This window comes from Anopheles moucheti, chromosome 2, assembly GCF_943734755.1.
Source record: "Anopheles moucheti chromosome 2, idAnoMoucSN_F20_07, whole genome shotgun sequence".
Lineage (NCBI taxonomy): Eukaryota > Metazoa > Arthropoda > Insecta > Diptera > Culicidae > Anopheles > Anopheles moucheti.
In genome coordinates, this window is record NC_069140.1 from 64108870 (window position 1) to 64132883 (window position 24014).

Below are 24014 nucleotides of genomic sequence, written 5' to 3' on the forward strand. Positions count from 1 at the left end.
TGTAGTGAAGTGACTTGGTGTGTGGTGAAAATACTGTGCTGAGTGCACCGCAATTGCTTGAAAGGATTGCGTGAAGCCGTGCGCTGCGCACTACTGAAGGTAAGATTGTGTTCCATATTCATTTGCATGCATGGTTTGGGGTTTCGTTGCTAGGGTCGATGGTGTAGTGATCAGCGTTAAGCGTTCAGCCCGATGCATCGCAGTAGGCGTCGTGTTTATTTAGAAAATAAGAAATATCTGCCATTAGGGCTGCATACAGGTGGGCTAAAAATAGACTGAAATATTCGGTGCCCATTCGTGGGCTAGTTTGTTTCATTCGCATTGGGAAATTTCTTAACAATTGTTGAGCTTCAGACCCTCGACCAGGTACGGTACCTGCACAGGGCTCCTTTTGGGTGGAAAGTGGAAGTTATTTTTCCTTCGTAGGATCGGTCATTCCAGGTACGATAGCAGGTAGGCTGCTGGTGGGGCACTGCTTTTAGCTTTTCATCCATTGCTCGGTACCACCAGCACGGTCAGAGGAGTCTACCTCCGACCAAAGATTTTAAAACACGAAAAGTGATGACGTTTCTCAGGGGGTTTCCCGCATATTGCGATTGCTTGTGTTTTTTCACTGGATTTACCTTCGATTAGGTAATGCTGCGCCGGTTTGATATCAGCTCAGAAGAGATGGTCGAACAAACATCTTTTATGTAAATCGATTTGTCGCCCTGAAAAGGACGGTTTGTTTTGGGGGGGTTTGCAGAGAGATTGGGAGAAGCCTTAAGCCTTCTTCTCAGTCTTCTTTGGCAGCAGCACGGCCTGAATGTTGGGCAGCACACCACCTTGGGCAATGGTGACGCCGGACAACAGCTTGTTCAATTCCTCGTCGTTGCGGATGGCCAGCTGCAGATGACGCGGGATGATGCGAGTTTTCTTGTTGTCTCGGGCAGCGTTTCCTGCCAACTCCAACACTTCAGCGGCCAAGTATTCCATCACGGCGGCCAAATACACCGGTGCACCAGCACCGACGCGCTCGGCATAGTTGCCTTTGCGGAGCAGACGATGGATACGGCCAACCGGGAACTGCAGACCGGCACGGTTCGAGCGGGACTTTGCCTTTCCCTTCACTTTGCCTCCCTTGCCACGGCCAGACATTGTTGATAGCTTCGGTTTAGATGAGAGTGCGTTCGCAACGATGCTCACTGTTCGGAGAGTGCTTGTATTCTGAATGAAAATTTGAACAGGGTGCGATTAAATACCCCGAGTTATGCTGCCTGCACGCACTCAAGTCGAATACCCGAGAGTGATCCGAAAACCGGAATATAAACGAACCTGAGAGTCGTAGTTCTCTATCAGAAAGGTTTTGACTCTCCGTTAGTGAGCATCAGTGCGTGAATCGAAGCAAAATGGCCCCGAAAACCAGTGGAAAAGCCGCGAAGAAGTCTGGCAAAGCCCAGAAAAACATCTCCAAGTCGGACAAGAAGAAGAAAAGGAAGACCCGCAAGGAAAGCTACGCTATCTACATCTACAAGGTGTTGAAGCAAGTCCACCCGGACACCGGCATTTCGTCCAAGGCGATGAGCATCATGAACAGCTTCGTGAACGACATTTTCGAGCGCATCGCTGCCGAAGCATCCCGCTTGGCGCACTACAACAAGCGTTCGACGATCACGTCCCGCGAAATCCAAACGGCCGTCCGTCTGCTCCTGCCCGGTGAGCTGGCCAAGCACGCCGTGTCCGAAGGCACGAAGGCTGTCACCAAGTACACCAGCTCGAAGTAATTCGAAGCGTCGAAGCGCAGTTCGTTCGCATCTACCCAAACCGGTCCTTTTCAGGACCACAAAACGCATCCATACGAAAGATATATTTCTGCTTGACATTCCCTCTCACACGGTGGGCAAAAGATTAAAGTTTAAATAAAATAAAGCATAATTTTCGACGCGTTCATGTGAACCCGTGAGCGGAAAGCAAAGGGGCGCGGGTACAAAACACGAGTTGGCACGAGAAGAAGAATGTTCCGTGTCTCGCACAGTGTAACAGCATCGGAAGCACATCTTCTGACGATCGATCGCCAAACGGTCAATCGAAAACGCGTCTTTTGACTTTCTGGGCTGCCCCTTATTTCATTTTGCTTAACCGGCCGTCCAGGCCTGCCATTGCTGGCTTTCTTTGGCTTTATTTACCCGTCGGACAGAAAGTCGATCCTGTCGTGTGAAGATGGTGTGTTGCTCATCCCGTAAACAAACGTTTTTTCGACACACGCAGCTTTTGTTGTACCCGAATACGGTCACGGGCTCTCTGCACCGACCGGGCGACATAAACGCATACGAAATTGTTTCAATACCATCACCACTAACGAGCCACTACGGACGGAAGAAGGTACGGACAAATCGACACATATCTTTTTGGTTAACATTTGTGGTGGTCCTGAGAAGGACCGTTTGAGTGAAGCCCCTCGACGATCGATGGAAGAGGAGCCCCGGGGGGGATACGGGCGAAGATTTAGGCACGCTCTCCGCGGATGCGACGAGCCAGCTGAATGTCTTTCGGCATGATGGTGACGCGCTTCGCATGAATGGCGCACAAGTTGGTGTCCTCGAACAGGCCGACAAGGTACGCCTCGCTGGCCTCCTGCAGGGCCATCACGGCCGAGCTCTGGAAGCGCAGATCGGTCTTGAAGTCCTGGGCAATTTCACGCACCAGACGCTGGAAGGGCAGCTTGCGGATCAGCAGCTCGGTCGATTTCTGGTAGCGACGGATCTCACGCAGGGCTACGGTTCCCGGACGGTAACGATGCGGCTTCTTCACTCCTCCGGTGGCCGGGGCACTCTTGCGAGCAGCCTTGGTGGCCAGCTGCTTGCGCGGAGCCTTACCTCCGGTCGACTTACGGGCAGTTTGCTTCGTACGAGCCATTTCACTGGTTCGGCGGTTTTATTAGTGGAACGTAAAGACGTCTGTGTTGTGTCGACGATAGGTTCGGAATGTGGGTATGCGAGGCCAGATCGTCATTTTTATAACCTCGCTCCACGCACACACATACTCCGATTCGATCGTGTACCAGTGGTGTGAGAACGTGTGCGTGTGCTGCGGGTAAGTGTATAAAAGAGCGAAACATTGTGCGTAGCCTTATTGTTACTCGTGAACTCTTGCACAGTACGGTTGGTACACACGGTACGCATTGACATCGAAATGACTGGACGAGGAAAAGGAGGCAAAGGTCTGGGTAAAGGTGGAGCCAAGCGTCATCGCAAAGTGCTGCGCGACAACATCCAGGGCATCACCAAGCCGGCCATCCGCCGTCTGGCCCGCCGTGGAGGAGTGAAGCGTATCTCCGGTCTCATCTACGAAGAAACGCGTGGCGTGCTGAAAGTGTTCCTGGAGAATGTTATCCGCGATGCGGTCACCTATACCGAACACGCCAAGCGCAAAACCGTCACCGCGATGGACGTAGTGTACGCGCTGAAGCGCCAGGGTCGCACTCTGTACGGTTTCGGAGGTTAAACCCGCCAGCCGACGCACGTTCGACGCTCATCTCAACAAACGGTCCTTATCAGGACCACACATTCTTTGCATCAAAATATTCTTTCCTATGATTCCGATCGCTATGAAGTGTGTCGTTCAACGTAAGGTTGTGAGTCGAATCCTTAGCCTCATCTACCGTCTATGGGGTACAACTGTGTCCCGAGGTAAACGTATCACGCAGCCGAGCGTCTTCGAAGCCAAGAAGAAGAAGAAGAAGCGATGAGCATCGCGTCGATCCTGAGGACGGTTCAGCTACTGTGAGTGTGTCAATACTCCGTAGTATGATGGACGTGCTACGGTGTTCGGGAATGTGTGTGATGGCACAAGAATCCGAAATTCAACTGTATTATGTAGTCATTTTATTGCAAAGCTAAAACATTGACCGTTTTAAAACCAATTGTGAAGCATTTCACACAATTGCTAGTCTTTTTTAAAACAAACATTAAATATTTCACGCATTTGGGCAGCGAGCTTAATTTATTTCATCCGAAAAATAGAAGAATTATCTGAAAATTATCGCTATACAAATTTTAGTTGGAGGCGACTCATAACGTTTCCATGGTAACATTATTTCCAACACCCTTGGATCAAGTTTTTAAGTGGAGCGTTTTGATTTCCCAGCTCTTCTTTAAACTGCTATCTTTCAACGCCTTCTATGATTCCCTCGCCAACAATTTATTTTTCCATGCATACTATGATTTTACCAAATGGAAGTTTTTTACACGGATCGACGTCCACAGACGCGCAATTTGTGAATGTTTTTATGTGTTGTCCTTGGGTATTCGCGCGTTTTCTTGCATTTTCAGTCGGATCCTTTACAAGATTTTCAAAAAGATTTTAATTTTGGTCGGTGATACAGAACGGTGAACGGTTTCTTAAACGACCTATTCGAGCCGTACCCCCGTACGCAGCACTCACTTCTTCTAAGAGGTCTGAACCTGCCATTTCTGGTTTTCTGTATCTTTATTTACCCGAAGCTGGATAGTCAGTCCTGAGTACGGGTGATTGATCCGGATGGGATTTTTGTCAGGTCCGATCGTGTGAAGATCGCTAGGGTCGCTACCATCAAACCACCGGGCCGCTCCAACGCTTCCAAGTGCCAAGTGAGCGACTCACTATCCTGATGAATACAAATCAAGGAAGACCAGAAATGGTCGTTCAATCCACGAAAATAGCAGCATTATTTTCTAAAACAATACCATGCTTTACAGTAGCTTATAAATATTTTAAAGTTAAAGTTTACTGCTTGATTCGCTGCAATTTTTCATGTTTTATTTTTCACTAAAAGAAATGCGTGATTGTTTCAGGAGTAATTGCTGTTGTTGTGCTATGTTGTTTACTTCTCAGTTTAAATAGAGAAATTTTTATCAAACCAGGTAACCGAGAAGATTTTTAGTAGGGTCAATATTTTTTTCAAATCCTCTGTATTTCAATAACCCATGACACAAGCACAACATCAAGAGATATTGGCCAGCAAATTCTGGGCCTTTTAACTTTATTTACCCGCAACCTGGATAGTTGTTCCTGGGAACGAGGGATTGGTTGGGTTGTAATTTTGTACCGGTCCTATCTAAAGAAGACTGGCGCCGCTACATCTGATTAAATGGCACCTTATGAAATTTAAACATGTGTGTGTCTGTTACTGGAAATACATGACTCAAATATACTGTCTGTGAGGAAAAAGTTAGAAAAAAAAACATGGGAAATCTGTGGTACCTGAATGTGGATGGCTACTTAACCTTAGATATATCCAATCAGTTGCTTTTATCTGATTGTGAAAGACGTCGACTTTCGACGAAATTATGTGCGATGCCTACGAAAAGCATAAATGCATAGCAAGCAACTGGGGATCTGACGCAAAAATATTAAGAAGTGCTTCATTGTAATTTAGAATACTCATGTTAAAATGATATGTTGCATATGATCCAGATGGGAGCTGCACGCAAACACGACGTGACGTATATTGTTACGATACATTTCATTCGTGATAAATGACCAAGGTTCGGGACTTATCAACCACTAAGATCAATATATATATATATCAGACTAAGAGAAGAACGAAGTCATCAAGGCTCAAGGTCTGTTAAAACTAATAACAACAACAAAAGCTCAAAGCGACTTGGAATATGCTTTGCCAAATAGGTTTTTATGAGAGCCAAAGGGGCCCGAGGTGAGAAATTTGAGAATTTATTAAACTAAATAAAATAAAATTAACAACATCCTCCAATTGGGAAGAAAACCTCTTTTTAAAACATCTTTGAGTTTGCGTACACAACAAAATTCTGTTGCATAGCCCTGTAACCGGGCCGATTAGCTAGTCTGAAAAAAAATTATCTGAAAATGTTACAAAACGTAATGCGTAAATTAGTGGAAGTATAGAGATTAAATATTTCCAAAATGGGTGGGGGCTCGCGTTGCCATGCGTATTCAAATCAAAGGTCGGTTTTTTCCTTCTCGCACGTAATCCTGTGTGTGTGTGTGTGCATGCTGAGCTCGTGCCAAAAGTTATCAGGAAATGTGACCGCGTACACGGCGATCGGTACCGTTAGGTGGAAATTTCCACTAAAACGAGTCTCCTCTTGTCGCCACCGAGTGTGCGAGCGAGAGGGAGCATCGGTTGACAATTCGCAGAAATTTCGATCACCAATGCAGCACACAAATGAAGAGCGCACGCTTCGTTCGTGTGTCTGGCCGGCTAGTTTTAAGCAGCGCACCTATTTCTGCACCTACGTGTCGTACTAACTAGCGAAATATGTTTCTGTTTTAAGATCTAACATGAAATGTACCACCAATCCTGCATTTTTGTACGCATATACTGTATCTATTCTGAATTCACATACGTATCCTTCGTTGCTTTCACTGATTGTACGGTGATAATAGCATACGCAAATGGATATGTCTGTAGTGGAATTGCAAAAATGTGTGGCGACTTCATATTGCTTCGTGCTTTGAAACGATTGTGTGCGATTGTGTAGCGAGAGTAGTGAGACAGAACCACATTTGCGCGAATAGTAGTAGTAGTGGTGGTAGTTAGCGAGAGAGATCCACTTTCGGCACTCTCGTTCGTATGCTGAAGGTAATTAGTAACCGAATGTCCCGAGCTCGGCACAGTCCTCGTCGAACAGCCAACTGGAACAGTTGGTCCGCGCGCGTCGTCAATCCGGATGTATTAGTGTGTGTAAGTGCGTGTAGTGTTGAACAGGGGCCAATTTCAAGATGGCGCCGGCTCATTTTGTCGTCCTTCGCGAACCAGCAACATCGAGCATGTCGAGCATGAACAAAGAGTGCGACGCTTAGTCGAGAGACAGAGAGGTAAGAAGCAGTGCGCGTACGGCTAATCCTGCGCAGGATTGGCATTAAAAAGTGCGGGTGGTAAAATGGCGGAAGAAACGCGCGTGTGTGTGTGAATGTGCGAAAAGCGCTTCGCGGGACGGTGCCTCGCCCAGTGCGTCGGGCGGAGGGGCAGCGAAATCTTCCACGGGGTTCGCCCCAAAAATAATTGTTTTTATAAACATAGCTGTTGCTGCTGCTGCTGCTGGTGAAATGTGCATGAGCGTGTGTGCGGAAAGGACGATGGACAATCCAAATCGCGACGATGTTTCGGTGCGTGGTGCGTCGTCCCATCCTGCGCAGGATTACCGCCAAAAAGGCGGCTTTTGCTGGTGAAATGCGTGCGTGAAACGATGCACGAACCGCGACGGCGCCCAGTGCGTGGGGCAGCGAAATCCTCCACGGGGTTCGCTAAAAAAAAACTCTTTTAAAAAACAAAGTTGTTGTTGTTGTTGTTGTTGCTGCTGCTGCTGCTGGTGAAATGTGCATGAGCGTGTGTGCGGAAAGGACGATGGACAATCCAAATCGCGACGATGTTTCGGTGCGTGGTGCGTCGTCCCATCCTGCGCAAGATTACCGCCAAAAAGGTGGCTTTTGCTGGTGAAATGCGTGCGTGAAACGATGCACGAACCGCGACGGCGCCCAGTGCGTGGGGCAGCGAAATCCTCCGCGGGGTTCGCTAAAAAAAAACTCTTTTAAAAAACAAAGTTGTTGTTGTTGTTGTTGTTGCTGCTGCTGCTGCTGGTGAAATGTGCATGAGCGTGTGTGCGGAAAGGACGATGGACAATCCAAATCGCGACGATGTTTCGGTGCATGGTGCGTCGGCCCATCCTGCGCAAGATTACCGCCAAAAAGGCGGCTTTTGCTGGTGAAATGCGTGCGTGAAACGATGCACGAACCGCGACGGCGCCCAGTGCGTGGGGCAGCGAAATCCTCCGCGGGGTTCGCTAAAAAAATACTCTTTTAAAAAACAAAGTTGTTGTTGTTGTTGCTGCTGCTGCTGCTGCTGGTGAAATGTGCATGAACGTGTGTGCGGAAAGGACGATGGACAATCCAAATGTGACGGTGTTTAGGTGCGTGGTGCGTCGGCCCATCCTGCGCAAGATTACCGCCAAAAAGGCGGCTTTTGCTGGTGAAATGCGTGCGTGAAACGATGCACGAACCGCGACGGCGCCCAGTGCGTGGGGCAGCGAAATCCTCCGCGGGGTTCGCTAAAAAAATACTCTTTTAAAAAACAAAGTTGTTGTTGTTGTTGTTGCTGCTGCTGCTGCTGGTGAAATGTGCATGAACGTGTGTGCGGAAAAGACGATGGACAATCAAAATCGCGACGGTGTTTCGGTGCGTGGTGCGTCGACCCATCCTGCACAGGATTACCGCCAAAAAGGCGGCTTTTGCTGGTGAAATGCGTGCGTGAAACGATGCACGAACCGCGACGGCGCCCAGTGCGTGGGGCAGCGAAATCCTCCGCGGGGTTCGCTAAAAAAATACTCTTTTAAAAAACAAAGTTGTTGTTGTTGTTGTTGCTGCTGCTGCTGCTGGTGAAATGTGCATGAACGTGTGTGCGGAAAGGACGATGGACAATCCAAATGTGACGGTGTTTAGGTGCATGGTGCGTCGGCCCATCCTGCGCAAGATTACCGCCAAAAAGGCGGCTTTTGCTGGTGAAATGCGTGCGTGAAACGATGCACGAACCGCGACGGCGCCCAGTGCGTGGGGCAGCGAAATCCTCCGTGGGGTTCGCTAAAAAAATACTCTTTTAAAAAACAAAGTTGTTGTTGTTGTTGTTGTTGCTGCTGCTGCTGGTGAAATGTGCTTGAGCGTGTGTTCGGAAAGAGGACAATGGACAATCCAAATCGCGACGATGTTTCGGTGCGTGGTGCGTCGGCCCATCCTGCGCAGGATTACCGCCAAAAAGGCGGCTTTTGCTGGTGAAATGCGTGCGTGAAACGATGCACGAACCGCGACGGCGCCCAGTGCGTGGGGCAGCGAAATCCTCCGCGGGGTTCGCTAAAAAAATACGCTTTTAAAAAACAAAGTTGTTGTTGTTGCTGCTGCTGCTGCTGGTGAAATGTGCTTGAGCGTGTGTTCGGAAAGAGGACGATGGACAATCCAAATCGCGACGGTGTTTCGGTGCGTGATGCGTCGGCCCATCCTGCACAGGATTACGGCCAAAAAGGCGGCTTTTGCTGGTGAAATGCGTGCGTGAAACGATGCACGAACCGCGACGGCGCCCAGTGCGTGGGGCAGCGAAATCCTCCGCGGGGTTCGCTAAAAAAATACTCTTTTAAAAAACAAAGTTGTTGTTGTTGTTGTTGCTGCTGCTGCAAAGATCAGAGAAGCAGGGGCGGTGTAGTGAAGTTGTTGTTGTTTCTGCTTATAGAGACTTTGCGACTTGCGGCGACATTCGTCTCTATGTAGTGAAGTGACTTGGTGTGTGGTGAAAATACTGTGCTGAGTGCACCGCAATTGCTTGAAAGGATTGCGTGAAGCCGTGCGCTGCGCACTACTGAAGGTAAGATTGTGTTCCATATTCATTTGCATGCATGGTTTGGGGTTTCGTTGCTAGGGTCGATGGTGTAGTGATCAGCGTTAAGCGTTCAGCCCGATGCATCGCAGTAGGCGTCGTGTTTATTTAGAAAATAAGAAATATCTGCCATTAGGGCTGCATACAGGTGGGCTAAAAATAGACTGAAATATTCGGTGCCCATTCGTGGGCTAGTTTGTTTCATTCGCATTGGGAAATTTCTTAACAATTGTTGAGCTTCAGACCCTCGACCAGGTACGGTACCTGCACAGGGCTCCTTTTGGGTGGAAAGTGGAAGTTATTTTTCCTTCGTAGGATCGGTCATTCCAGGTACGATAGCAGGTAGGCTGCTGGTGGGGCACTGCTTTTAGCTTTTCATCCATTGCTCGGTACCACCAGCACGGTCAGAGGAGTCTACCTCCGACCAAAGATTTTAAAACACGAAAAGTGATGACGTTTCTCAGGGGGTTTCCCGCATATTGCGATTGCTTGTGTTTTTTCACTGGATTTACCTTCGATTAGGTAATGCTGCGCCGGTTTGATATCAGCTCAGAAGAGATGGTCGAACAAACATCTTTTATGTAAATCGATTTGTCGCCCTGAAAAGGACGGTTTGTTTTGGGGGGGTTTGCAGAGAGATTGGGAGAAGCCTTAAGCCTTCTTCTCAGTCTTCTTTGGCAGCAGCACGGCCTGAATGTTGGGCAGCACACCACCTTGGGCAATGGTGACGCCGGACAACAGCTTGTTCAATTCCTCGTCGTTGCGGATGGCCAGCTGCAGATGACGCGGGATGATGCGAGTTTTCTTGTTGTCTCGGGCAGCGTTTCCTGCCAACTCCAACACTTCAGCGGCCAAGTATTCCATCACGGCGGCCAAATACACCGGTGCACCAGCACCGACGCGCTCGGCATAGTTGCCTTTGCGGAGCAGACGATGGATACGGCCAACCGGGAACTGCAGACCGGCACGGTTCGAGCGGGACTTTGCCTTTCCCTTCACTTTGCCTCCCTTGCCACGGCCAGACATTGTTGATAGCTTCGGTTTAGATGAGAGTGCGTTCGCAACGATGCTCACTGTTCGGAGAGTGCTTGTATTCTGAATGAAAATTTGAACAGGGTGCGATTAAATACCCCGAGTTATGCTGCCTGCACGCACTCAAGTCGAATACCCGAGAGTGATCCGAAAACCGGAATATAAACGAACCTGAGAGTCGTAGTTCTCTATCAGAAAGGTTTTGACTCTCCGTTAGTGAGCATCAGTGCGTGAATCGAAGCAAAATGGCCCCGAAAACCAGTGGAAAAGCCGCGAAGAAGTCTGGCAAAGCCCAGAAAAACATCTCCAAGTCGGACAAGAAGAAGAAAAGGAAGACCCGCAAGGAAAGCTACGCTATCTACATCTACAAGGTGTTGAAGCAAGTCCACCCGGACACCGGCATTTCGTCCAAGGCGATGAGCATCATGAACAGCTTCGTGAACGACATTTTCGAGCGCATCGCTGCCGAAGCATCCCGCTTGGCGCACTACAACAAGCGTTCGACGATCACGTCCCGCGAAATCCAAACGGCCGTCCGTCTGCTCCTGCCCGGTGAGCTGGCCAAGCACGCCGTGTCCGAAGGCACGAAGGCTGTCACCAAGTACACCAGCTCGAAGTAATTCGAAGCGTCGAAGCGCAGTTCGTTCGCATCTACCCAAACCGGTCCTTTTCAGGACCACAAAACGCATCCATACGAAAGATATATTTCTGCTTGACATTCCCTCTCACACGGTGGGCAAAAGATTAAAGTTTAAATAAAATAAAGCATAATTTTCGACGCGTTCATGTGAACCCGTGAGCGGAAAGCAAAGGGGCGCGGGTACAAAACACGAGTTGGCACGAGAAGAAGAATGTTCCGTGTCTCGCACAGTGTAACAGCATCGGAAGCACATCTTCTGACGATCGATCGCCAAACGGTCAATCGAAAACGCGTCTTTTGACTTTCTGGGCTGCCCCTTATTTCATTTTGCTTAACCGGCCGTCCAGGCCTGCCATTGCTGGCTTTCTTTGGCTTTATTTACCCGTCGGACAGAAAGTCGATCCTGTCGTGTGAAGATGGTGTGTTGCTCATCCCGTAAACAAACGTTTTTTCGACACACGCAGCTTTTGTTGTACCCGAATACGGTCACGGGCTCTCTGCACCGACCGGGCGACATAAACGCATACGAAATTGTTTCAATACCATCACCACTAACGAGCCACTACGGACGGAAGAAGGTACGGACAAATCGACACATATCTTTTTGGTTAACATTTGTGGTGGTCCTGAGAAGGACCGTTTGAGTGAAGCCCCTCGACGATCGATGGAAGAGGAGCCCCGGGGGGGATACGGGCGAAGATTTAGGCACGCTCTCCGCGGATGCGACGAGCCAGCTGAATGTCTTTCGGCATGATGGTGACGCGCTTCGCATGAATGGCGCACAAGTTGGTGTCCTCGAACAGGCCGACAAGGTACGCCTCGCTGGCCTCCTGCAGGGCCATCACGGCCGAGCTCTGGAAGCGCAGATCGGTCTTGAAGTCCTGGGCAATTTCACGCACCAGACGCTGGAAGGGCAGCTTGCGGATCAGCAGCTCGGTCGATTTCTGGTAGCGACGGATCTCACGCAGGGCTACGGTTCCCGGACGGTAACGATGCGGCTTCTTCACTCCTCCGGTGGCCGGGGCACTCTTGCGAGCAGCCTTGGTGGCCAGCTGCTTGCGCGGAGCCTTACCTCCGGTCGACTTACGGGCAGTTTGCTTCGTACGAGCCATTTCACTGGTTCGGCGGTTTTATTAGTGGAACGTAAAGACGTCTGTGTTGTGTCGACGATAGGTTCGGAATGTGGGTATGCGAGGCCAGATCGTCATTTTTATAACCTCGCTCCACGCACACACATACTCCGATTCGATCGTGTACCAGTGGTGTGAGAACGTGTGCGTGTGCTGCGGGTAAGTGTATAAAAGAGCGAAACATTGTGCGTAGCCTTATTGTTACTCGTGAACTCTTGCACAGTACGGTTGGTACACACGGTACGCATTGACATCGAAATGACTGGACGAGGAAAAGGAGGCAAAGGTCTGGGTAAAGGTGGAGCCAAGCGTCATCGCAAAGTGCTGCGCGACAACATCCAGGGCATCACCAAGCCGGCCATCCGCCGTCTGGCCCGCCGTGGAGGAGTGAAGCGTATCTCCGGTCTCATCTACGAAGAAACGCGTGGCGTGCTGAAAGTGTTCCTGGAGAATGTTATCCGCGATGCGGTCACCTATACCGAACACGCCAAGCGCAAAACCGTCACCGCGATGGACGTAGTGTACGCGCTGAAGCGCCAGGGTCGCACTCTGTACGGTTTCGGAGGTTAAACCCGCCAGCCGACGCACGTTCGACGCTCATCTCAACAAACGGTCCTTATCAGGACCACACATTCTTTGCATCAAAATATTCTTTCCTATGATTCCGATCGCTATGAAGTGTGTCGTTCAACGTAAGGTTGTGAGTCGAATCCTTAGCCTCATCTACCGTCTATGGGGTACAACTGTGTCCCGAGGTAAACGTATCACGCAGCCGAGCGTCTTCGAAGCCAAGAAGAAGAAGAAGAAGCGATGAGCATCGCGTCGATCCTGAGGACGGTTCAGCTACTGTGAGTGTGTCAATACTCCGTAGTATGATGGACGTGCTACGGTGTTCGGGAATGTGTGTGATGGCACAAGAATCCGAAATTCAACTGTATTATGTAGTCATTTTATTGCAAAGCTAAAACATTGACCGTTTTAAAACCAATTGTGAAGCATTTCACACAATTGCTAGTCTTTTTTAAAACAAACATTAAATATTTCACGCATTTGGGCAGCGAGCTTAATTTATTTCATCCGAAAAATAGAAGAATTATCTGAAAATTATCGCTATACAAATTTTAGTTGGAGGCGACTCATAACGTTTCCATGGTAACATTATTTCCAACACCCTTGGATCAAGTTTTTAAGTGGAGCGTTTTGATTTCCCAGCTCTTCTTTAAACTGCTATCTTTCAACGCCTTCTATGATTCCCTCGCCAACAATTTATTTTTCCATGCATACTATGATTTTACCAAATGGAAGTTTTTTACACGGATCGACGTCCACAGACGCGCAATTTGTGAATGTTTTTATGTGTTGTCCTTGGGTATTCGCGCGTTTTCTTGCATTTTCAGTCGGATCCTTTACAAGATTTTCAAAAAGATTTTAATTTTGGTCGGTGATACAGAACGGTGAACGGTTTCTTAAACGACCTATTCGAGCCGTACCCCCGTACGCAGCACTCACTTCTTCTAAGAGGTCTGAACCTGCCATTTCTGGTTTTCTGTATCTTTATTTACCCGAAGCTGGATAGTCAGTCCTGAGTACGGGTGATTGATCCGGATGGGATTTTTGTCAGGTCCGATCGTGTGAAGATCGCTAGGGTCGCTACCATCAAACCACCGGGCCGCTCCAACGCTTCCAAGTGCCAAGTGAGCGACTCACTATCCTGATGAATACAAATCAAGGAAGACCAGAAATGGTCGTTCAATCCACGAAAATAGCAGCATTATTTTCTAAAACAATACCATGCTTTACAGTAGCTTATAAATATTTTAAAGTTAAAGTTTACTGCTTGATTCGCTGCAATTTTTCATGTTTTATTTTTCACTAAAAGAAATGCGTGATTGTTTCAGGAGTAATTGCTGTTGTTGTGCTATGTTGTTTACTTCTCAGTTTAAATAGAGAAATTTTTATCAAACCAGGTAACCGAGAAGATTTTTAGTAGGGTCAATATTTTTTTCAAATCCTCTGTATTTCAATAACCCATGACACAAGCACAACATCAAGAGATATTGGCCAGCAAATTCTGGGCCTTTTAACTTTATTTACCCGCAACCTGGATAGTTGTTCCTGGGAACGAGGGATTGGTTGGGTTGTAATTTTGTACCGGTCCTATCTAAAGAAGACTGGCGCCGCTACATCTGATTAAATGGCACCTTATGAAATTTAAACATGTGTGTGTCTGTTACTGGAAATACATGACTCAAATATACTGTCTGTGAGGAAAAAGTTAGAAAAAAAAACATGGGAAATCTGTGGTACCTGAATGTGGATGGCTACTTAACCTTAGATATATCCAATCAGTTGCTTTTATCTGATTGTGAAAGACGTCGACTTTCGACGAAATTATGTGCGATGCCTACGAAAAGCATAAATGCATAGCAAGCAACTGGGGATCTGACGCAAAAATATTAAGAAGTGCTTCATTGTAATTTAGAATACTCATGTTAAAATGATATGTTGCATATGATCCAGATGGGAGCTGCACGCAAACACGACGTGACGTATATTGTTACGATACATTTCATTCGTGATAAATGACCAAGGTTCGGGACTTATCAACCACTAAGATCAATATATATATATATCAGACTAAGAGAAGAACGAAGTCATCAAGGCTCAAGGTCTGTTAAAACTAATAACAACAACAAAAGCTCAAAGCGACTTGGAATATGCTTTGCCAAATAGGTTTTTATGAGAGCCAAAGGGGCCCGAGGTGAGAAATTTGAGAATTTATTAAACTAAATAAAATAAAATTAACAACATCCTCCAATTGGGAAGAAAACCTCTTTTTAAAACATCTTTGAGTTTGCGTACACAACAAAATTCTGTTGCATAGCCCTGTAACCGGGCCGATTAGCTAGTCTGAAAAAAAATTATCTGAAAATGTTACAAAACGTAATGCGTAAATTAGTGGAAGTATAGAGATTAAATATTTCCAAAATGGGTGGGGGCTCGCGTTGCCATGCGTATTCAAATCAAAGGTCGGTTTTTTCCTTCTCGCACGTAATCCTGTGTGTGTGTGTGTGCATGCTGAGCTCGTGCCAAAAGTTATCAGGAAATGTGACCGCGTACACGGCGATCGGTACCGTTAGGTGGAAATTTCCACTAAAACGAGTCTCCTCTTGTCGCCACCGAGTGTGCGAGCGAGAGGGAGCATCGGTTGACAATTCGCAGAAATTTCGATCACCAATGCAGCACACAAATGAAGAGCGCACGCTTCGTTCGTGTGTCTGGCCGGCTAGTTTTAAGCAGCGCACCTATTTCTGCACCTACGTGTCGTACTAACTAGCGAAATATGTTTCTGTTTTAAGATCTAACATGAAATGTACCACCAATCCTGCATTTTTGTACGCATATACTGTATCTATTCTGAATTCACATACGTATCCTTCGTTGCTTTCACTGATTGTACGGTGATAATAGCATACGCAAATGGATATGTCTGTAGTGGAATTGCAAAAATGTGTGGCGACTTCATATTGCTTCGTGCTTTGAAACGATTGTGTGCGATTGTGTAGCGAGAGTAGTGAGACAGAACCACATTTGCGCGAATAGTAGTAGTAGTGGTGGTAGTTAGCGAGAGAGATCCACTTTCGGCACTCTCGTTCGTATGCTGAAGGTAATTAGTAACCGAATGTCCCGAGCTCGGCACAGTCCTCGTCGAACAGCCAACTGGAACAGTTGGTCCGCGCGCGTCGTCAATCCGGATGTATTAGTGTGTGTAAGTGCGTGTAGTGTTGAACAGGGGCCAATTTCAAGATGGCGCCGGCTCATTTTGTCGTCCTTCGCGAACCAGCAACATCGAGCATGTCGAGCATGAACAAAGAGTGCGACGCTTAGTCGAGAGACAGAGAGGTAAGAAGCAGTGCGCGTACGGCTAATCCTGCGCAGGATTGGCATTAAAAAGTGCGGGTGGTAAAATGGCGGAAGAAACGCGCGTGTGTGTGTGAATGTGCGAAAAGCGCTTCGCGGGACGGTGCCTCGCCCAGTGCGTCGGGCGGAGGGGCAGCGAAATCTTCCACGGGGTTCGCCCCAAAAATAATTGTTTTTATAAACATAGCTGTTGCTGCTGCTGCTGCTGGTGAAATGTGCATGAGCGTGTGTGCGGAAAGGACGATGGACAATCCAAATCGCGACGATGTTTCGGTGCGTGGTGCGTCGTCCCATCCTGCGCAGGATTACCGCCAAAAAGGCGGCTTTTGCTGGTGAAATGCGTGCGTGAAACGATGCACGAACCGCGACGGCGCCCAGTGCGTGGGGCAGCGAAATCCTCCACGGGGTTCGCTAAAAAAAAACTCTTTTAAAAAACAAAGTTGTTGTTGTTGTTGTTGTTGCTGCTGCTGCTGCTGGTGAAATGTGCATGAGCGTGTGTGCGGAAAGGACGATGGACAATCCAAATCGCGACGATGTTTCGGTGCGTGGTGCGTCGTCCCATCCTGCGCAAGATTACCGCCAAAAAGGTGGCTTTTGCTGGTGAAATGCGTGCGTGAAACGATGCACGAACCGCGACGGCGCCCAGTGCGTGGGGCAGCGAAATCCTCCGCGGGGTTCGCTAAAAAAAAACTCTTTTAAAAAACAAAGTTGTTGTTGTTGTTGTTGTTGCTGCTGCTGCTGCTGGTGAAATGTGCATGAGCGTGTGTGCGGAAAGGACGATGGACAATCCAAATCGCGACGATGTTTCGGTGCATGGTGCGTCGGCCCATCCTGCGCAAGATTACCGCCAAAAAGGCGGCTTTTGCTGGTGAAATGCGTGCGTGAAACGATGCACGAACCGCGACGGCGCCCAGTGCGTGGGGCAGCGAAATCCTCCGCGGGGTTCGCTAAAAAAATACTCTTTTAAAAAACAAAGTTGTTGTTGTTGTTGTTGCTGCTGCTGCTGCTGGTGAAATGTGCATGAACGTGTGTGCGGAAAAGACGATGGACAATCAAAATCGCGACGGTGTTTCGGTGCGTGATGCGTCGACCCATCCTGCACAGGATTACCGCCAAAAAGGCGGCTTTTGCTGGTGAAATGCGTGCGTGAAACGATGCACGAACCGCGACGGCGCCCAGTGCGTGGGGCAGCGAAATCCTCCGCGGGGTTCGCTAAAAAAATACTCTTTTAAAAAACAAAGTTGTTGTTGTTGTTGTTGCTGCTGCTGCTGCTGGTGAAATGTGCATGAACGTGTGTGCGGAAAGGACGATGGACAATCCAAATGTGACGGTGTTTAGGTGCATGGTGCGTCGGCCCATCCTGCGCAAGATTACCGCCAAAAAGGCGGCTTTTGCTGGTGAAATGCGTGCGTGAAACGATGCACGAACCGCGACGGCGCCCAGTGCGTGGGGCAGCGAAATCCTCCGCGGGGTTCGCTAAAAAAATACTCTTTTAAAAAACAAAGTTGTTGTTGTTGTTGTTGTTGCTGCTGCTGCTGCTGGTGAAATGTGCATGAGCGTGTGTGCGGAAAGGACGATGGACAATCCAAATCGCGACGATGTTTCGGTGCATGGTGCGTCGGCCCATCCTGCGCAAGATTACCGCCAAAAAGGCGGCTTTTGCTGGTGAAATGCGTGCGTGAAACGATGCACGAACCGCGACGGCGCCCAGTGCGTGGGGCAGCGAAATCCTCCGCGGGGTTCGCTAAAAAAATACTCTTTTAAAAAACAAAGTTGTTGTTGTTGTTGTTGCTGCTGCTGCTGCTGGTGAAATGTGCATGAACGTGTGTGCGGAAAAGACGATGGACAATCAAAATCGCGACGGTGTTTCGGTGCGTGATGCGTCGACCCATCCTGCACAGGATTACCGCCAAAAAGGCGGCTTTTGCTGGTGAAATGCGTGCGTGAAACGATGCACGAACCGCGACGGCGCCCAGTGCGTGGGGCAGCGAAATCCTCCGCGGGGTTCGCTAAAAAAATACTCTTTTAAAAAACAAAGTTGTTGTTGTTGTTGTTGCTGCTGCTGCTGCTGGTGAAATGTGCATGAACGTGTGTGCGGAAAGGACGATGGACAATCCAAATGTGACGGTGTTTAGGTGCATGGTGCGTCGGCCCATCCTGCGCAAGATTACCGCCAAAAAGGCGGCTTTTGCTGGTGAAATGCGTGCGTGAAACGATGCACGAACCGCGACGGCGCCCAGTGCGTGGGGCAGCGAAATCCTCCGCGGGGTTCGCTAAAAAAATACTCTTTTAAAAAACAAAGTTGTTGTTGTTGTTGTTGTTGCTGCTGCTGCTGCTGGTGAAATGTGCATGAGCGTGTGTGCGGAAAGGACGATGGACAATCCAAATCGCGACGATGTTTCGGTGCGTGGTGCGTCGTCCCATCCTGCGCAAGATTACCGCCAAAAAGGTGGCTTTTGCTGGTGAAATGCGTGCGTGAAACGATGCACGAACCGCGACGGCGCCCAGTGCGTGGGGCAGCGAAATCCTCCGCGGGGTTCGCTAAAAAAATACTCTTTTAAAAAACAAAGTTGTTGTTGTTGTTGTTGCTGCTGCTGCAAAGATCAGAGAAGCAGGGGCGGTGTAGTGAAGTTGTTGTTGTTTCTGCTTATAGAGACTTTGCGACTTGCGGCGACATTCGTCTCTATGTAGTGAAGTGACTTGGTGTGTGGTGAAAATACTGTGCTGAGTGCACCGCAATTGCTTGAAAGGATTGCGTGAAGCCGTGCGCTGCGCACTACTGAAGGTAAGATTGTGTTCCATATTCATTTGCATGCATGGTTTGGGGTTTCGTTGCTAGGGTCGATGGTGTAGTGATCAGCGTTAAGCGTTCAGCCCGATGCATCGCAGTAGGCGTCGTGTTTATTTAGAAAATAAGAAATATCTGCCATTAGGGCTGCATACAGGTGGGCTAAAAATAGACTGAAATATTCGGTGCCCATTCGTGGGCTAGTTTGTTTCATTCGCATTGGGAAATTTCTTAACAATTGTTGAGCTTCAGACCCTCGACCAGGTACGGTACCTGCACAGGGCTCCTTTTGGGTGGAAAGTGGAAGTTATTTTTCCTTCGTAGGATCGGTCATTCCAGGTACGATAGCAGGTAGGCTGCTGGTGGGGCACTGCTTTTAGCTTTTCATCCATTGCTCGGTACCACCAGCACGGTCAGAGGAGTCTACCTCCGACCAAAGATTTTAAAACACGAAAAGTGATGACGTTTCTCAGGGGGTTTCCCGCATATTGCGATTGCTTGTGTTTTTTCACTGGATTTACCTTCGATTAGGTAATGCTGCGCCGGTTTGATATCAGCTCAGAAGAGATGGTCGAACAAACATCTTTTATGTAAATCGATTTGTCGCCCTGAAAAGGACGGTTTGTTTTGGGGGGGTTTGCAGAGAGATTGGGAGAAGCCTTAAGCCTTCTTCTCAGTCTTCTTTGGCAGCAGCACGGCCTGAATGTTGGGCAGCACACCACCTTGGGCAATGGTGACGCCGGACAACAGCTTGTTCAATTCCTCGTCGTTGCGGATGGCCAGCTGCAGATGACGCGGGATGATGCGAGTTTTCTTGTTGTCTCGGGCAGCGTTTCCTGCCAACTCCAACACTTCAGCGGCCAAGTATTCCATCACGGCGGCCAAATACACCGGTGCACCAGCACCGACGCGCTCGGCATAGTTGCCTTTGCGGAGCAGACGATGGATACGGCCAACCGGGAACTGCAGACCGGCACGGTTCGAGCGGGACTTTGCCTTTCCCTTCACTTTGCCTCCCTTGCCACGGCCAGACATTGTTGATAGCTTCGGTTTAGATGAGAGTGCGTTCGCAACGATGCTCACTGTTCGGAGAGTGCTTGTATTCTGAATGAAAATTTGAACAGGGTGCGATTAAATACCCCGAGTTATGCTGCCTGCACGCACTCAAGTCGAATACCCGAGAGTGATCCGAAAACCGGAATATAAACGAACCTGAGAGTCGTAGTTCTCTATCAGAAAGGTTTTGACTCTCCGTTAGTGAGCATCAGTGCGTGAATCGAAGCAAAATGGCCCCGAAAACCAGTGGAAAAGCCGCGAAGAAGTCTGGCAAAGCCCAGAAAAACATCTCCAAGTCGGACAAGAAGAAGAAAAGGAAGACCCGCAAGGAAAGCTACGCTATCTACATCTACAAGGTGTTGAAGCAAGTCCACCCGGACACCGGCATTTCGTCCAAGGCGATGAGCATCATGAACAGCTTCGTGAACGACATTTTCGAGCGCATCGCTGCCGAAGCATCCCGCTTGGCGCACTACAACAAGCGTTCGACGATCACGTCCCGCGAAATCCAAACGGCCGTCCGTCTGCTCCTGCCCGGTGAGCTGGCCAAGCACGCCGTGTCCGAAGGCACGAAGGCTGTCACCAAGTACACCAGCTCGAAGTAATTCGAAGCGTCGAAGCGCAGTTCGTTCGCATCTACCCAAACCGGTCCTTTTCAGGACCACAAAACGCATCCATACGAAAGATATATTTCTGCTTGACATTCCCTCTCACACGGTGGGCAAAAGATTAAAGTTTAAATAAAATAAAGCATAATTTTCGACGCGTTCATGTGAACCCGTGAGCGGAAAGCAAAGGGGCGCGGGTACAAAACACGAGTTGGCACGAGAAGAAGAATGTTCCGTGTCTCGCACAGTGTAACAGCATCGGAAGCACATCTTCTGACGATCGATCGCCAAACGGTCAATCGAAAACGCGTCTTTTGACTTTCTGGGCTGCCCCTTATTTCATTTTGCTTAACCGGCCGTCCAGGCCTGCCATTGCTGGCTTTCTTTGGCTTTATTTACCCGTCGGACAGAAAGTCGATCCTGTCGTGTGAAGATGGTGTGTTGCTCATCCCGTAAACAAACGTTTTTTCGACACACGCAGCTTTTGTTGTACCCGAATACGGTCACGGGCTCTCTGCACCGACCGGGCGACATAAACGCATACGAAATTGTTTCAATACCATCACCACTAACGAGCCACTACGGACGGAAGAAGGTACGGACAAATCGACACATATCTTTTTGGTTAACATTTGTGGTGGTCCTGAGAAGGACCGTTTGAGTGAAGCCCCTCGACGATCGATGGAAGAGGAGCCCCGGGGGGGATACGGGCGAAGATTTAGGCACGCTCTCCGCGGATGCGACGAGCCAGCTGAATGTCTTTCGGCATGATGGTGACGCGCTTCGCATGAATGGCGCACAAGTTGGTGTCCTCGAACAGGCCGACAAGGTACGCCTCGCTGGCCTCCTGCAGGGCCATCACGGCCGAGCTCTGGAAGCGCAGATCGGTCTTGAAGTCCTGGGCAATTTCACGCACCAGACGCTGGAAGGGCAGCTTGCGGATCAGCAGCTCGGTCGATTTCTGGTAGCGACGGATCTCACGCAGGGCTACGGTTCCCGGACGGTAACGATGCGGCTTCTTCACTCCTCCGGTGGCCGGGGCACTCTTGCGAGCAGCCTTGGTGGCCAGCTGCTTGCGCGGAGCCTTACCTCCGGTCGACTTACGGGCAGTTTGCTTCGTACGGGCCATTTCACTGGTTCGGCGGTTTTATTAGTGGAACGTAAAGACGTCTGTGTTGTGTCGACGATAGGTTCGGAATGTGGGTATGCGAGGCCAGATCGTCATTTTTATAACCTCGCTCCACGCACACACATACTCCGATTCGATCGTGTACCAGTGGTGTGAGAACGTGTGCGTGTGCTGCGGGTAAGTGTATAAAAGAGCGAAACATTGTGCGTAGCCTTATTGTTACTCGTGAACTCTTGCACAGTACGGTTGGTACACACGGTACGCATCGACATCGAAATGACTGGACGAGGAAAAGGAGGCAAAGGTCTGGGTAAAGGTGGAGCCAAGCGTCATCGCAAAGTGCTGCGCGACAACATCCAGGGCATCACCAAGCCGGCCATCCGCCGTCTGGCCCGCCGTGGAGGAGTGAAGCGTATCTCCGGTCTCATCTACGAAGAAACGCGTGGCGTGCTGAAAGTGTTCCTGGAGAATGTTATCCGCGATGCGGTCACCTATACCGAACACGCCAAGCGCAAAACCGTCACCGCGATGGACGTAGTGTACGCGCTGAAGCGCCAGGGTCGCACTCTGTACGGTTTCGGAGGTTAAACCCGCCAGCCGACGCACGTTCGACGCTCATCTCAACAAACGGTCCTTATCAGGACCACACATTCTTTGCATCAAAATATTCTTTCCTATGATTCCGATCGCTATGAAGTGTGTCGTTCAACGTAAGGTTGTGAGTCGAATCCTTAGCCTCATCTACCGTCTATGGGGTACAACTGTGTCCCGAGGTAAACGTATCACGCAGCCGAGCGTCTTCGAAGCCAAGAAGAAGAAGAAGAAGCGATGAGCATCGCGTCGATCCTGAGGACGGTTCAGCTACTGTGAGTGTGTCAATACTCCGTAGTATGATGGACGTGCTACGGTGTTCGGGAATGTGTGTGATGGCACAAGAATCCGAAATTCAACTGTATTATGTAGTCATTTTATTGCAAAGCTAAAACATTGACCGTTTTAAAACCAATTGTGAAGCATTTCACACAATTGCTAGTCTTTTTTAAAACAAACATTAAATATTTCACGCATTTGGGCAGCGAGCTTAATTTATTTCATCCGAAAAATAGAAGAATTATCTGAAAATTATCGCTATACAAATTTTAGTTGGAGGCGACTCATAACGTTTCCATGGTAACATTATTTCCAACACCCTTGGATCAAGTTTTTAAGTGGAGCGTTTTGATTTCCCAGCTCTTCTTTAAACTGCTATCTTTCAACGCCTTCTATGATTCCCTCGCCAACAATTTATTTTTCCATGCATACTATGATTTTACCAAATGGAAGTTTTTTACACGGATCGACGTCCACAGACGCGCAATTTGTGAATGTTTTTATGTGTTGTCCTTGGGTATTCGCGCGTTTTCTTGCATTTTCAGTCGGATCCTTTACAAGATTTTCAAAAAGATTTTAATTTTGGTCGGTGATACAGAACGGTGAACGGTTTCTTAAACGACCTATTCGAGCCGTACCCCCGTACGCAGCACTCACTTCTTCTAAGAGGTCTGAACCTGCCATTTCTGGTTTTCTGTATCTTTATTTACCCGAAGCTGGATAGTCAGTCCTGAGTACGGGTGATTGATCCGGATGGGATTTTTGTCAGGTCCGATCGTGTGAAGATCGCTAGGGTCGCTACCATCAAACCACCGGGCCGCTCCAACGCTTCCAAGTGCCAAGTGAGCGACTCACTATCCTGATGAATACAAATCAAGGAAGACCAGAAATGGTCGTTCAATCCACGAAAATAGCAGCATTATTTTCTAAAACAATACCATGCTTTACAGTAGCTTATAAATATTTTAAAGTTAAAGTTTACTGCTTGATTCGCTGCAATTTTTCATGTTTTATTTTTCACTAAAAGAAATGCGTGATTGTTTCAGGAGTAATTGCTGTTGTTGTGCTATGTTGTTTACTTCTCAGTTTAAATAGAGAAATTTTTATCAAACCAGGTAACCGAGAAGATTTTTAGTAGGGTCAATATTTTTTTCAAATCCTCTGTATTTCAATAACCCATGACACAAGCACAACATCAAGAGATATTGGCCAGCAAATTCTGGGCCTTTTAACTTTATTTACCCGCAACCTGGATAGTTGTTCCTGGGAACGAGGGATTGGTTGGGTTGTAATTTTGTACCGGTCCTATCTAAAGAAGACTGGCGCCGCTACATCTGATTAAATGGCACCTTATGAAATTTAAACATGTGTGTGTCTGTTACTGGAAATACATGACTCAAATATACTGTCTGTGAGGAAAAAGTTAGAAAAAAAAACATGGGAAATCTGTGGTACCTGAATGTGGATGGCTACTTAACCTTA

The 24014-nt window shown here is 48.4% G+C and overlaps 1 protein-coding gene across 1 annotated transcript; it reads right to left on the minus strand.

Annotated features, from left to right (window-relative positions):
* Nucleotides 1-2484: 2484 nt before the first annotated feature.
* On the minus strand, nucleotides 2485-21662 carry LOC128297173 (histone H3-like). Its single transcript, XM_053032774.1, has 2 exons — nucleotides 21264-21662; nucleotides 2485-2895 (listed from the first exon to the last, which is right to left on the minus strand). Exons 1-2 carry the CDS (start codon nucleotides 21660-21662, stop codon nucleotides 2485-2487), a joined length of 810 nt encoding a protein of 269 aa, XP_052888734.1.
* Nucleotides 21663-24014: the final 2352 nt, after the last annotated feature.

Coding starts and splice junctions, on each gene's coding strand:
- LOC128297173 (XM_053032774.1), bottom strand. CDS start 21,662: ATGGCCCGTACGAAGCAAACTGCCCGTAAGTCGACCGGAGGTAAGGCT. Junction 2,896..21,263: donor TGGCTCGTCGCATCCGCGGA/GAGCGTGCCTAA, acceptor CGAACCAGTGAA/ATGGCTCGTACGAAGCAAAC.